The 13,191-nt window shown below is 40.8% G+C and overlaps 1 protein-coding gene across 1 annotated transcript in view; it reads right to left on the bottom strand.

Annotated features, from left to right (window-relative positions):
* Positions 1 to 1,167: 1,167 nt before the first annotated feature.
* Positions 1,168 to 13,191, bottom strand: part of med13a (mediator complex subunit 13a) — a 106,285-nt gene continuing 94,261 nt past the window's right edge. Inside the window, exons 22-30 of the mRNA XM_069668971.1 lie at positions 12,016 to 12,207; positions 11,134 to 11,357; positions 9,219 to 9,361; positions 8,936 to 9,094; positions 6,508 to 6,696; positions 5,803 to 5,945; positions 4,573 to 4,737; positions 3,645 to 3,745; positions 1,168 to 2,289 (exon numbers count right to left, since the gene is read on the bottom strand). Of these exons, the coding sequence (XP_069525072.1) occupies positions 2,157 to 2,289; positions 3,645 to 3,745; positions 4,573 to 4,737; positions 5,803 to 5,945; positions 6,508 to 6,696; positions 8,936 to 9,094; positions 9,219 to 9,361; positions 11,134 to 11,357; positions 12,016 to 12,207 (1,449 nt within the window). The 3' untranslated portion in view covers positions 1,168 to 2,156. The remainder of the gene's footprint in view (positions 2,290 to 3,644; positions 3,746 to 4,572; positions 4,738 to 5,802; positions 5,946 to 6,507; positions 6,697 to 8,935; positions 9,095 to 9,218; positions 9,362 to 11,133; positions 11,358 to 12,015; positions 12,208 to 13,191) is intronic.

The raw sequence follows: 13,191 nt of genomic DNA, 5'->3' as shown, positions 1-13,191 counted from the left end.
ATTTATAATTATTTTCAATTAATCTGCCAATTATTTTTCAGGATTGATTAATTAATAATTTACTTTATAAAACGTCCAAAGTTGTTAAAAATACAGTTCCCCAGGCCTTTCATTTACAAAATGAAATCAAGCAGCAAATTCTTAGATTTTACATTTTTGCTTGGGGTCAAATAAATAATTTATTTTCAAAACATGTGGCAATAATTTTACCTTTGATTGACTAATTGCTTTAATGATTAATCTTTGCAGCTCTAGCATGTTGGTTTCACAGTTTTTGAGAGGCCATAAGCAAACAAACATCCTAAGTGTCCTTTCATTCCTAACTATTTTAAGATGTTTCTCTTGAAAGCTGTTGACCTCAACCTACCCAGTCATCATGTTTTATCAGTGTGAATTCCACTACACTTTCAAGGGCACATTGACAGCAGTTGCTGAGCAATGAAGGAAAACAGAGCAGGCCCTCTCTGTGTATCTTAAGGTTGCTTGCAGCAGGATAAAAATGCAGAAAAATCTCAAAAGAATGAATTACCAGCTGCTGCTACTACTACTACAAGACCCCAGGGCATTTTAGCAATTTACAAGTAAGATATCTGACTCAAATTGTTATGCAGGGTTATTTTAATGCCTTCCCCACTTGTGAATTGAGTGTGGTAACAAGCCTGCAGAATTGCTGTACAGTAGAGGCTGCAAACAACCATGATTTTCCGAAAAGAAAACATGGCCAGTGCATTTAATATTAATGTTAGGGGAATTAAATATTGAATGTATATATCTACACTCAAAAGACCAAATACATTTAGATGGTCATCTTAAGCCAACAAATATTGGCAAATATGCAAGGTAAAGAGCAATAGCAACAGTTTACCCTCTAAACAGAAGAAATGCACTGTTGATCTTCCTCTGTGCAAAAAACTGTATATCAAAGAGGCAGCCATCCATAGCTGGTTAAAGTCCATTTACTTACCAACGGACACAGCACATCTGTCATTAAGATAACTGTTGTAAGATACTAGCTTTCATTTTCTTTCTTTCTCTGCAATAAAAACCTGAGGTCAGCTTCTTCCAAGAGATGCCAATATTTTATCTTCCACTCCAATATTTGTGTCCTTGTTCATTTGCACATCACAGTCCCCCTCCCAAAAAGCAAAAAACACAAGCACAGTGAAATAAGTTGACGCACTTTATTCCTAAAACAGAAGCCACACCACCAACTGCTGGCATGGCATTCATATATAATTATTTATATATATTGCCGTTTGGTTTTTGTGTCTAAATGTGTGGTATAAAATACTATATACAACAATGTACCTCTTTATTTGAACACAGTGAAGTTCATTGCTGTACAAGTCCTCTGTAGCTACAGCTTTGCTGTAAGTCCTTCATGCTCAAAGGCATGAAACATAATTTTCCACTCTAATTCTTCTGTACATTGTGACAATACAAATATTCTGTCTCCATTACAAAAAATAATACTCTAAAAGCAACCTACTGGGACTTTATTCATTTTTATGGGATTTTTTTTCCTGGTTGTTTTTTAATTAAGACGATTACATATATCTTAGACCAATTGCTTTAAAGCAGGAAGGTGATATAAACCTTCTCCATTTTTTATATATAAAAGAGGTTAAGAAATAAGACAAATTATACATTTAAAAACTTACAATAAATAAGATAGATGCAGGCATTTCATTTGGATACTATTTCATCCAAAGGAATAAAAAGGAATTTCAGGTCTTAAAACCAAAGATCCATTCTTGATCAATAATGTCCCTTTTCTTCCAATAACTTTACAGATAGACTCTCCATTACAGACTGGCCAGTGACTGTGCTGCCATGCTACATATCATGACAACCAATCTGTCATTCTCTCACGTTCATTTATTTCTCCATCTTCTTTATTCCCTTGTCTCTATGTGCATGTCTCTGAATCACAGGGACAGGAACGTCTCAAACAGTAACAGCCGCGGGGGGGACAGGACTTCTTCAGCTTAGAACAGCCGTCTAATCCCATCTCGGTGCAGGATCCAGCTCCGTACCCTGGTCTGGTTCCTGCAGTCTTCTTCACTCTCCATGAAATCCCCTTTGGAGTTGTTGCTTTCCACTTCACTGAAATGTTTCCCGTGCACCTCCCCCCCTCCTCTCCCTGTGAATGTTGGTTACAACATGTTCATGATGAAGTTGTACATCTGGTTGAGCACCACAAAGTGAATGGGTAGACACGATCGTCGGTCCTGTGTAGCCGGGTCGCACGTCAGCCAGGAGAGGGCGTTGTACTGCTCCAGCACAAATCTGTTCAGGCACACAAAAGAAGTAACAGTTAATCTCTCATTTGTGGTTATTTATAGGCCGATTTTTTAAAATGATCCAACCATGAAATTTAATGAAGACTAAGTACACAGAAAGCATTTAATCTTAAGAGTTATATCAAACATGTGTAGATCTTGTATAATATCCAATGTATTTTAAATATGTTTATTTATAACAATTATACAAATAATACAAATTATTTATTCAGCTCTTTTCAAAACACAGTTGCAGAGTAAATAAAATGTAAAGATGGGGGCACTTCCTAGACTCAAAAAGTGTTCAGTGTTATACGACAAGAAAACACTCTTAAAGTTGCTTGATAACTACTTTAATGGCAACCGCCATGTTCACCACAAACACCTCCAACAGGACAAAATAACGCTGACACTTCAAAATAAAAGCTGTTTTGTACTCTTGCATATCTGGTTACATGTAGTTTGTTTTAAGGTCTACATTAGGACTGAACAATTAATTGAAATTCTTTCGAAATTGCAATACAGCCTGCTGCAATTTTCAAAAGTAAAAATAACCTAAAGCTATTAAAAAAGAAGACCTAACTAAGTGTGTAATAAGAATGATGAGATGAATGAAAAGATGGTTGGAAACAAGGAAAGATTTGCTTTAACAAGTAAAAGTATGTTTCAAGGAGCAATATAAAATTAAATATTGACTATTTAAGCAGAGGGAGTGATGTACTGAATATGCTCACAGCTGTGATGCGGTCGTAGGCACAAGGCTGCAAGTGATGATATTCAGTACATCACTCCCTATCATGTGACATTGCTTTCATACAACAGTTATACAAGCAGCAAATAGTAGTAAACATTAACAATCAACAACAGATTATTTTTTGCTCCATCAACTAAACTAGTTCAGCAACTTAACTGAAACAGGACTTTTGTTGCCGAGCAACCCAAACATTCTCCTGTGTCTCCAGGTTACCACAGATCAGCTGTTTTTATCCGTTTGTTTTAATTGATCATCAGCCAGTGAAATAAGAGTCTGCTGTGTGATTCAGAGGTACCAGCTTGATCAGTGTAGACACACACGGTCTGCTGTGATGTTAATTAACAGTATTCAGAACACCTGACTGAGGCGGAGTGATACACACAGTGAAATGTCCCAGTGATGTTCTTCTCTATATCAGCACTCAGGGAATGCCTCTTGTCCAGTCAGATGACTTGGTCAGAACTAACTGTTGTATGAGTTAATTTAATATTTGTGTAAAAAAAAATCTATTTGAATAAAATTCAAAATCCTCCGATAAACAAATCAAGGTGGTGAGAGTATTTTGTGAACCTGATCTGTGGCGATGGATGTGTTGTGGTGTTGTTTACCTGAGTACATCTGAGGTCTGATTGGAGTCGAGGGGGTGGGAGTGTTTGCTGTGCAGAAATTCATCTGATTGCACTGAAGACACATGGAGGTGCAAAGAGGCCTGAGAGGGAGCACAGGGAGAGAGGAGGTGTCAATGGCAGGACAATGACGTTATTAACCTTTTATTACATCCCATCTAAATAATTACAGCTCTTTAACGGAGCAGTGACAGCTGCTGTGAGTTTTTACACAATAGGCAGGACACAGCCCTGCGTTTTTTAATATGTGCCAGTTTTTGTTACTCACACTTGCTAAAGTAGAGAAGGATTGCAGATTATGAGTTGCTCACATTTTAACTGCTTTATTAAATTATAAGCACAGCTTTATGGCGATTATGGAGCAGGACTATTTCTTGGCTCCCTGGACTCTTGTTGTCACAGCGTTGTTTAAAGGCAATCAGCAGAGAGTACAGGAAGTTGCTGTGCCAGGGCAAGAAACAGTCCACCACGTAACCCATCATGAAACCACATATGGGCCACTTTCACACATCTGTTTATACAGATTAAACAAATGAGATAAAACGTGCTCATTAGTGAGCTCTTAGAGTTGCTTGTTGGCCAGGCTAGCTGTTTCCCTGTTTCCGGATGATATGCTCAGCTAATCTGATGCAGGCTTTAGCCTCATATTTAGTGGACAGACATAATGGTGGTATCTATCTTCCCATATAATTCTCTTTATAAGAGTCCTAAAACATTGAACTAATCCTCTAAGGAAAAGTAATTAATATCCAAACAGTTTGTTTTTAATGTACCTGCTCTGCACAATGACATACAAGCTTTCTTGTTGAACCATAAAAGAACATTCATATTTCACCGTGCACTGGTGTTAAACAGCAGCATTAAAAAAAGCAGATTAAATCAGAATGTAAGAGGCAGCAGATCCTGGTACCTTGAGGAAAAGTGGACACTGGTTTTGAGCCTGCGGACAGGCGGACCAGAACCAGTCGGGTAGTGGGCCGGCTTTAGCTGTGGACACAAAGTAGCCGAGGGCGAGAGGCTGCTGCAGGAGGTTAGGCACCTCTTCATGAGACTCCATACGGTCCGTACTCTGGCCCTGCAAGAGATAGAAAGTCAAGGTAAGCTTTGTTTCCTCGTGTCATTTTCTGAGAGACTACCTGATGATGTTTTTTATTCTGGCTCATTTTACAGCATACAGAGGAATAGGAGATATAAGGATGGACACCAATCAGCGACTCCTCTTTTTTTCGACATACAGGTATGTGTAGAGCTGCACAAGTAATCGAATATTAATCCCGATCACGATTTTGGGTTCCTGTGATTAAATAATTGATTGACAGCGATATTGACGTTGAAAATGCATGCTCCACCTGTAGAAAACTCAAATGTTGCATATCAAATGAAGCGCTCCCCAAACTGCCCAAACAGCTGCTCCCCCAGGGGGCGATGGAGAGGTTTGGGCTTCACTTCTGGCAGAGCTGACCTGTCATGTCATGTCATGAGCGCCTACCTTGCAGATGCAGTTAAGTGTGGAAGAGTAAACTACAGAGACCGTTTTTTCTGTTCCAACAAGTGACCATGTTAACTGGGGACTTTCAGCCGAATGCGTCTGTGGTTGTCGTGGTTACAGCAGCTGTCCTTGTGAATGCCTCCTTGTTGTTTTTCTTTAGGAGCTCAACATTTACTTATCAGTTACGTCTTTGAAGTGTGGTTTGTGCAAACGTGTCATGTAGACGACTAAAGCTCAGTCACGTTTTGAACACTGCTTGTTGTTACACTAAAACAGGAAGAGAGCAAGTCACTCGTTAAACAGAATGAAAGCATGAAACCTGTGTCTATGCTACAAAGCAACACAACTAACATGTTGCTACAACTAACAACCATCTGAAAAAACACCACAAAGTGCAGCATGATGACCGTCTGAAGGCCAGTGAAGTATTTGAACATGAGCCGGAAAGCAGCACAAAATTCAACTGTTGCTTTGTTTATTTAAAAGTGAAAGGTCATTAAAAAAGCGTTGTCCTTAAAACAAATAAATCAGTGTGATTGAAAATCGTGATCTCAATATTGATCAAAATAATCATGATTATCATTTTGACCATAATCGTGCAGGTATGTGGTGCACACACAAAGACCTGTGTGCATGTACATGTTGTCTCACCTTACTGCCATCACCTCCGTGGTGGTAATGGGAGCCAGGGGAGTGTACCGGCGACGTATTGGGCGAGATGTTGATTATGTCTGGGTCCACCAACTCGTTCTCCTGGTCCAGGAGGTCAAAGATCCCGATAGCATCAGACCCATCTGAGGAGAAAAGGAGAATAACTTCAAAGGACTGCGAGTGTCTCTGAAATACATTTGATTTGTGGTGAATTAAGATGTTTCCTGAGTATCAGACGTGAGTTTATGTATTTGGCAACACATATATCTGCACAATTGAAATAAACTGCTACAGAAGTGCTGTCAAAACTAGTTATTTTATTGTATTATCAAGTTTATTTATCCTTCAATGTATTTATCATACATTTCAGATCTTATCCCATATTTTAACTGTTTAAAATGTGTCTTTATGTCATTAACTTTTTTTTGTTTTCAAGTACAAGCTGCTCCAAACTAATTGCCATAGTGGGATTAATAAAGTTGTTTGATTGATTGAAAACAGCCTCTTAATTGTGTGGAAAGTAAACATGAAGTATTTGGAAACAAACAGAACAGATTAAAGGGGAAAACAGAATAATTGCTGCATCTCCCATTAACATCTGTTACTCTGTTTAAAGTCCAGCGAGCAGGCTGAGCCACACTGAATTAAAAACACAGAGAGAATCCCCGGGAATGACTGCAAGATAGATGGAGGAGCAGTGCTGACCCGTGGTGGCGTTGAGAATGTCGATGTTGGGGTCGATGTTGGTGTAATTGGAGCTGGCCACCTGGACGAAGGCAGAGGTGGGGAAGACCAGGATGTGGGTGCAGGAGGTGTCCTGTGGGGTGCTCAGCTGGGACGTCTGCATGTTCAAGGTGGTGCTGCGGCCAAACACGGAGCCTGTCGACACAGAGTCTGAAGGGACACAGAGGAGGGAGAGAGGGAGGGACAGGGTGAGTAAACAGCACTGCTGAGAAGAAAGAAATAAAACAGGGATCCATGTAACAATATTTTCATCTCGTATGAGGAAACACCTTTAACTGATCTCTCACTGAGCAACCTCGCCTCGCTGAGCCAAGGACATCACATGACTCAAGAAGGGATAACACACTTACACTCTGCGATGAACGATCAGAACAGTGAAGAATGCGTGTCTATATGTAACCCTCTATCAGTTTACATAGAACCGAGAGTAACACCTCTTATTGTTGCTAGGTTTATTAGGAGCATTTGTGATTTCGCTTTTCATAGCTACTATCATGTTGACATTTGTACTGTGTATCAGAGAGGAACCTTAAGAAAACAGAAGCATGGAGATGAGGAGGGCGTTCTTTTTAAGTTTAAGTGTTTCTACTGATTTTAGATGATTGAACTGCATATAAATGAGGTTAATAATAAACAACTACCGTATTGGTCCGAATATAAGACGATCGCATTTTCAAGACACATTTAAAAAAAAACTTTTTGAAGATCAAAGCTTTTTATTTAACGTTTTAAATACAATAATGTTTTCAACATCTTTTAGATTGAATTGTCACATCTAAATGAAATAAAATGCCTTTCAAAATTGTAGTAAATCATTAATCATCAAAGCGAGGTCTATTTATAGAGCAGTGGTGAAACAGCTGGATGACAGCTCTAGTAACAGGCAGACCTTTGTTCTGTTTTTCAGTAACACACTCTCCTGTCAGTCTCTTGGAAGCAGCCGCGTTGAGGACCACAGTACTGTTTTCTCTGTTAGCTAAGACTGTTAGCATCCTTTTGGACTTTCCGTCTTCGCACATCACACTCTGTGACACCGTATTTCTTGGCTGCTTGTAACGACTCTGCTGCATTGATAACTGTTATCTTAAAATTGACATCATTACTCCGCCTAAGTTGTTGGGTAACCTGGCCGACTTTTAAGCCACTTTGTTCCGGACGATCACCGTGTCTCTCCATCTGTCAACGCCCTGGCTCTGTAGCTGCGACTGACAGCTGGCCTCAGTCATGAGGGGTACACTCGCTCTACAGATGAGTAGTACCGTCTACTGCTGTGTACGGAAGCCCTAAGCGGCCATGCATCCATACATTTTGTGAGTGTTACTCTGCTTTCCCGTGATAACAAGTTATTTCTGTTGTGTCCTTGAGATCTCGTCTTAATTTTCTTGTTATCTCAGGAAAAAACAAAGCTGGTTTTGTTGTGATATCTGGAAAATTTTCCGGCAATCTAGAAAAAAACCCAACAGGCTGGTTTGTTTTGTTTCCCACTTTTTACGGATGTATTTGAAGGGAATAAACCCTGTCTTATATTTGGACCAATACGGTAACATCCTTAACTAAGCACCAAGTAAAAGCTTTACAACTGTGACTGAAATAGTCCTGAACAATTAATGAAAAAAAGCTCCATGTATTTTTTTGTTTTATATTTATACTGTAAAGAAGTGAAACTAATAACTGTGCAAACTGTTATGCTGTGATACTAAATAAAGTCTGAAAGTTCTTAGAAATGAATGAAAACATGAAATCAAATAGTTCTTATTTATAATACAACAGTACAGTACACTATTTCTTATTGTTTATTATATTGATCACATAATTAAACTGACAGCGGTCGATTCCTTCATGTTTGTATCATTATGAAAAAAGAAATTAGATGTAAGAACAGCTGTTTCATTTAGTGCCAACAACCCACTTCAATTTAAATTCCATCTTGCAGCGATGTAAACCCCCTCCAGTCACAGTCATCTGAGGCTAACGCAGCCGTGCTAATCTCTTTCAGCTTTGAGCGCGCATCAGGAAGGAGATGTCCTCGGCCCAGCATCGCTCAACACAATCCTGCTATGATGCGCTGACAATCCCCCCCACTCGCTTCCCAAAATAAACCCATTGATCCGGCTCTCCATCACTCCGCTCCCAGATCAATGGGCATCTGAGAGGTAGTGCTTTATGAGCGAAAGGTACATGATCTTCCCTGCCATCAATCTGATCTGGACAAGGAGGGGACACGCATTGTGATATGCTGCTGCCATCCATCACGACCTCAGACACACACACACACACACACACACACGTGCCTCACACATCTCAGCGCTGCCTTCCCTTGTAGAGTGATGTGACTCAGATGAGAAGTGTACGTTAAAAAAGATTGTAAGTGTATTTATAATCTCAGTACCTGGCATGATGATGAAGGACCCCTGGGGCTCCATGGCAACCAAGCACACGCTGAGGATGCTGGGAGTATCCGAGGCGGAGATGCCACACATTCGACACATTTCCTTGAGACGGCGACTCAGAGACTGGAGGTTTCTCCTGCTCAGCAGAATACTCCAGTCTGAAGCATCAAGAGAGGAGAGTGACAGGGATGAAATGACACACTGGAATCAACAACACTACAAGTCTTTTTTTGGGGGGGGAGGGGTCCTGAAAAAGCATTTAAGCATGACAGTCCTCCGTACCTTTTAACTCTCCGTGTCCTATCCTGCCCAGTCGGCCAATCACCACCCTCCAGGGGACTGATGTCATCTGCACCAGGCCCAAGCACCAATCCCACAGCTTCTGCAAGCCGAGCCGCCGCACAGAGCCTTTTTTCCTCCGTGCCCTGCAAAACATGCATCAACACACACCATAATCATTTCACAGCATTAAAAAAAAACACTTAAAGAGGTACAAGGCAGGAAGTCAAGTGTACAAACAGTCAATACACAGTTATGGTGAACCTCTGCTCGTGAATGTGTTGGTCTGTGCTTCACTGACAGCTGTGTGCCTTCCCACTCAATCCTAATCTGTATTTAAGCAACGAGTGTCATCTGACAGCTAGCATGATATAATTGATGCAAAATTCACAGTTTTGATTTAAAGCAGACACATTGAAGGTGTTGGTGACAGCTGTCCAACACCTTTTGTAAGGTTACAGACATGTGTTGTGCAGCTGTGGCTGAATGTGAGAGACGGAGAGGAAAACGATAGCAAATCGCTGTCAAACAAGTGCAACTGGTGTGACAGCTACAGAAGGGCCCGATGATTTCCACACAAGTGGAATCACTTTAAAAACACTGGTAGTGATTGGAATTAACATTAGAAAAATCTGTGTTTTCCTAAACATTATAAATGTTTTATTCACAGCACCTAAAGCAAATTAACAGAAAAACTTTGACACTATGTTTTGTTGCTTCTGTCCTCTGTGTTGGTGTTCGGCCGAGGGGTTTAGCTCCTTTGCCAGGGTCTGGCTCCTTCAGATCCGTCTCTGATTATGTGCATGTGTCGCTGGTTTTACAATGTATGACACGTTTCAACATCCAATCAGCACTTGGCAAAGTTACACACTGTTACCTGGCTGAATGCACACTGAAAACACTAAGGTACTGAGGAACTTCTGCTGTGAGTCAGGAGAACTTTCTGTCATAGAACTTTCAAACTGATCTATATTCATTAGTTACTGTAAAATCTGGAATATAAGTCGCACCAGAATATAAGACGCAGTCTGTTTTTGGATGTATATCAGAGTGAAAAAAGGTTTTCTATAGCTATTTATTAATAAAAACGTGTATAGAAGTTATTCCAATTTATTTTACTTTGAAACACATTCAAAACACACACAAATTACAGCCTACCATCTGTTTCCGCCATCCTGCTAGCTACCGGTGCAGTAGCTGAGCTCAGCCTACGGTAATGTTGATTGTTGTGAGGATGGCGGCTGCGCTGGCAATCATGACGGCGCATGTCTGTGACGATGCTTTACCTAGATTAAAGCGCCATCGTCTAGGTAAAATACCATAACGCAATAAAATATCTCCCTCTATATTTTATAGGTACATTGGTCGCACCGGTGTATAGCACGCAGCACACTTTTTAGATGAAAAGAATGTATTAAATTGTGCCTTATATACCGAATATTAAGGTATATTTTCTTGGTGAATTGTTGACATTTTATTCATCCCGGCATAATTAGACACCTTTTTCTAATGACAAAATGTGCTCAAACCCTAAACAACAGTATTCAGAAAATTAAGACAGAACACAGAAATTTGACAGAACTAAATGTAATGGGGAAAAAAGGTAGTGCCCTACTCCAGTGTTCAGACAAACGATATTGACCAGGATGTTAAATTACTTTCACAAATTTAACTATAAACAAAAACACTGAATGACTCTTTTTCTTTCAGCTAACTCTCCATACATGTCAGCTCTGTCTTATTATACTTAGTTCTGTCAAAACTCTAAATGCACGACAACTTCTGAGTCTTTAGTACACAGAGGTTAATATCTCAGATCACTAGGAATCACCTCACATGACTGGAGCCCCAAACTACTACTGAGTAAAGATTACCAAGCTGGTAGCTTTTAATATCTTGCAGATGGTGGTAGTCCTACCTGTTGGGAACATCTATGTTGATGATGCATGTCTCCAGGAGTTCCCCATACAGGTCAGTGCATGTGGCCAGGAGCCAGCGCTGGTCGTGGGACAGACAGTATCCTACAAAGAGCACGTTGTATTTCTGTGACGCCTCCCCGAATGTTTCCCCGAGCTCCGTCTGCTTGTCCTTCACTGGTGCGAGAATGAAGGGAGGTGTATACAGACGCAGACACTCCGGCCTCTGCAGATAGGAAGGTAAAGATGTTTAGGCAAAAAACTCTTTTAGCCAGACTGTCCTAAAACTGTCCCATCCCTACCCCAGTTATCCCAGCAAGGCAGCCAAAGGTTTGCAAATGTGTTCAAGGGAAACAGTAGCACTGGCTGCAAGAAAGTCAACTGAATTAGGTCCTGATCTAAAGCACCCCTTTGTCTAAACCTGGAGTCAAGATCCCATTATGGAGGTTTCAGGGGGCTAGCCAAGCAGATAATGGAAAGAAAACTCCGGAGCAGCAGAAGGTTACAAGTTCCCTTGGTCTTGTTCCAGCAGGAAAAACTACAAGCATGGTTAGCACTAAGAACTCTATATCTCTTTGCCTCCTTTGTTTTCAGCGGCAGACTGAACACAGCCGGGGCACGAGGCTGGGTCACATCAGGTCAGGTTCAGGTCTGGCGGGAGAGCTGAAAGGCTGCTGATCGGGCCAGGGTGTCAGGCTCTGTTTGCTTGGCTATCGATCAGAGGACACGGCTAGCATGCTGATGCTAACACACACATCTGACAGGGCCTTTCTACTGATCAGCTAAAAAGTTGAACTGCAACTGTACGCTCTGCTTTACTGACAGATTTTGTGAAAGCAATTATTGTGCGACCGCTTCAACTTTTGAGTTTGACTGGTATTTACCTCCGGGCTCTTCAGCGCGGTGTCGATGGCCAAACCCGGGCCGAAGCCTGTCAGCGACTTGACGTTGGTGGAGGTGGGAAGAGGCCGTCTGCACTGAGCGAACACAGAGAAGGCTAGAGACTTGAGGTGCTGGGCGTAGATATGACGGTCTTCACCTCTTACTGGCTGAAGTAAGTACTGGCAGGGGACGATCTGAGGACAAAAGACACAAGCTGTTAGATATGATGAATCAAGTGTAACAGTCTGTCCAACAATGTGACTACAAATACTACAAACATTGTACATTGAGTATAAATCATGCAACACACAAAGAAATAAATTGTTGAAAGGTGGAAATATAAGAGATGTTCTGATTCTCTGGTGTATTGTAGGGCTGCACGATATATCGTTCAACAATCACAACTTTCATGTGCACATGTGTGATAGTCACATCGCAGGACGTGCCTGTAAACTGTAAACATGCACGGATCATATCGGCGGGACGATCGGGGCTCCGTTAAGTGATGTGGCTTAGAAGTGTGTGTATTCCCGTTATCAACGGCACTTCACGCCTGTGCTGGTTAATGCTGGGGCTACATAAACGGACAGTTCACGGAGCGGAGGGTTTACTTTTAGCAGCTTCAGCGTGAGGTTGTGTGTGCAGGCGGGAAGTAGGATATATGGTGAGCTCTCGTTTAGAGGGCTGATCAGGCTGATTAAACATACATTTGAACATTAGTAATGGTAGATGGCATACTGTACAACTAACGCAACTGCAGCCCAAAAATCTATTTGTATTTATTTAATAAAGAAACGTGTCGCTCCAGCGGAACTCTCTACTTTTTCATGCAGGTGTCATCGTTGAAACAAGGGTTCTAAAAGTAGGAGGGGGGTTTTGTTTTGTTAGAAGAAAATAGACTTAAAATAATCCCAAATATTAAATAAATAAATAAATTTTTAAATCACAATAAATATCGCAGAACAAAAAGTTATCATAATGTCAGTTTTCCAATATCGTGCAGCCCTAATGTGTTGTTGGATGGCATAATGTTGTCGCATACATGCCCCTCTGAATATTTAATACAAAGACAAATGAAACATCCTCCAACATAAAAGAAGACCCAAAAAATACTACAGAGTTTTTAAATGCAGTCAGTAATCATGAACAATTTGGTGCTTCTGATGATGATGGATGCG

Source organism: Semicossyphus pulcher, unplaced genomic scaffold, assembly GCF_022749685.1.
Source record: "Semicossyphus pulcher isolate SPU_LCO1_2020_fin unplaced genomic scaffold, fSemPul1.0.p SCAF_10, whole genome shotgun sequence".
NCBI classification, from domain to species: domain Eukaryota; kingdom Metazoa; phylum Chordata; class Actinopteri; order Labriformes; family Labridae; genus Semicossyphus; species Semicossyphus pulcher.
Note: the sequence above shows the minus strand (reverse complement) of the source record. Positions and strands in the feature narration are given on the sequence as shown.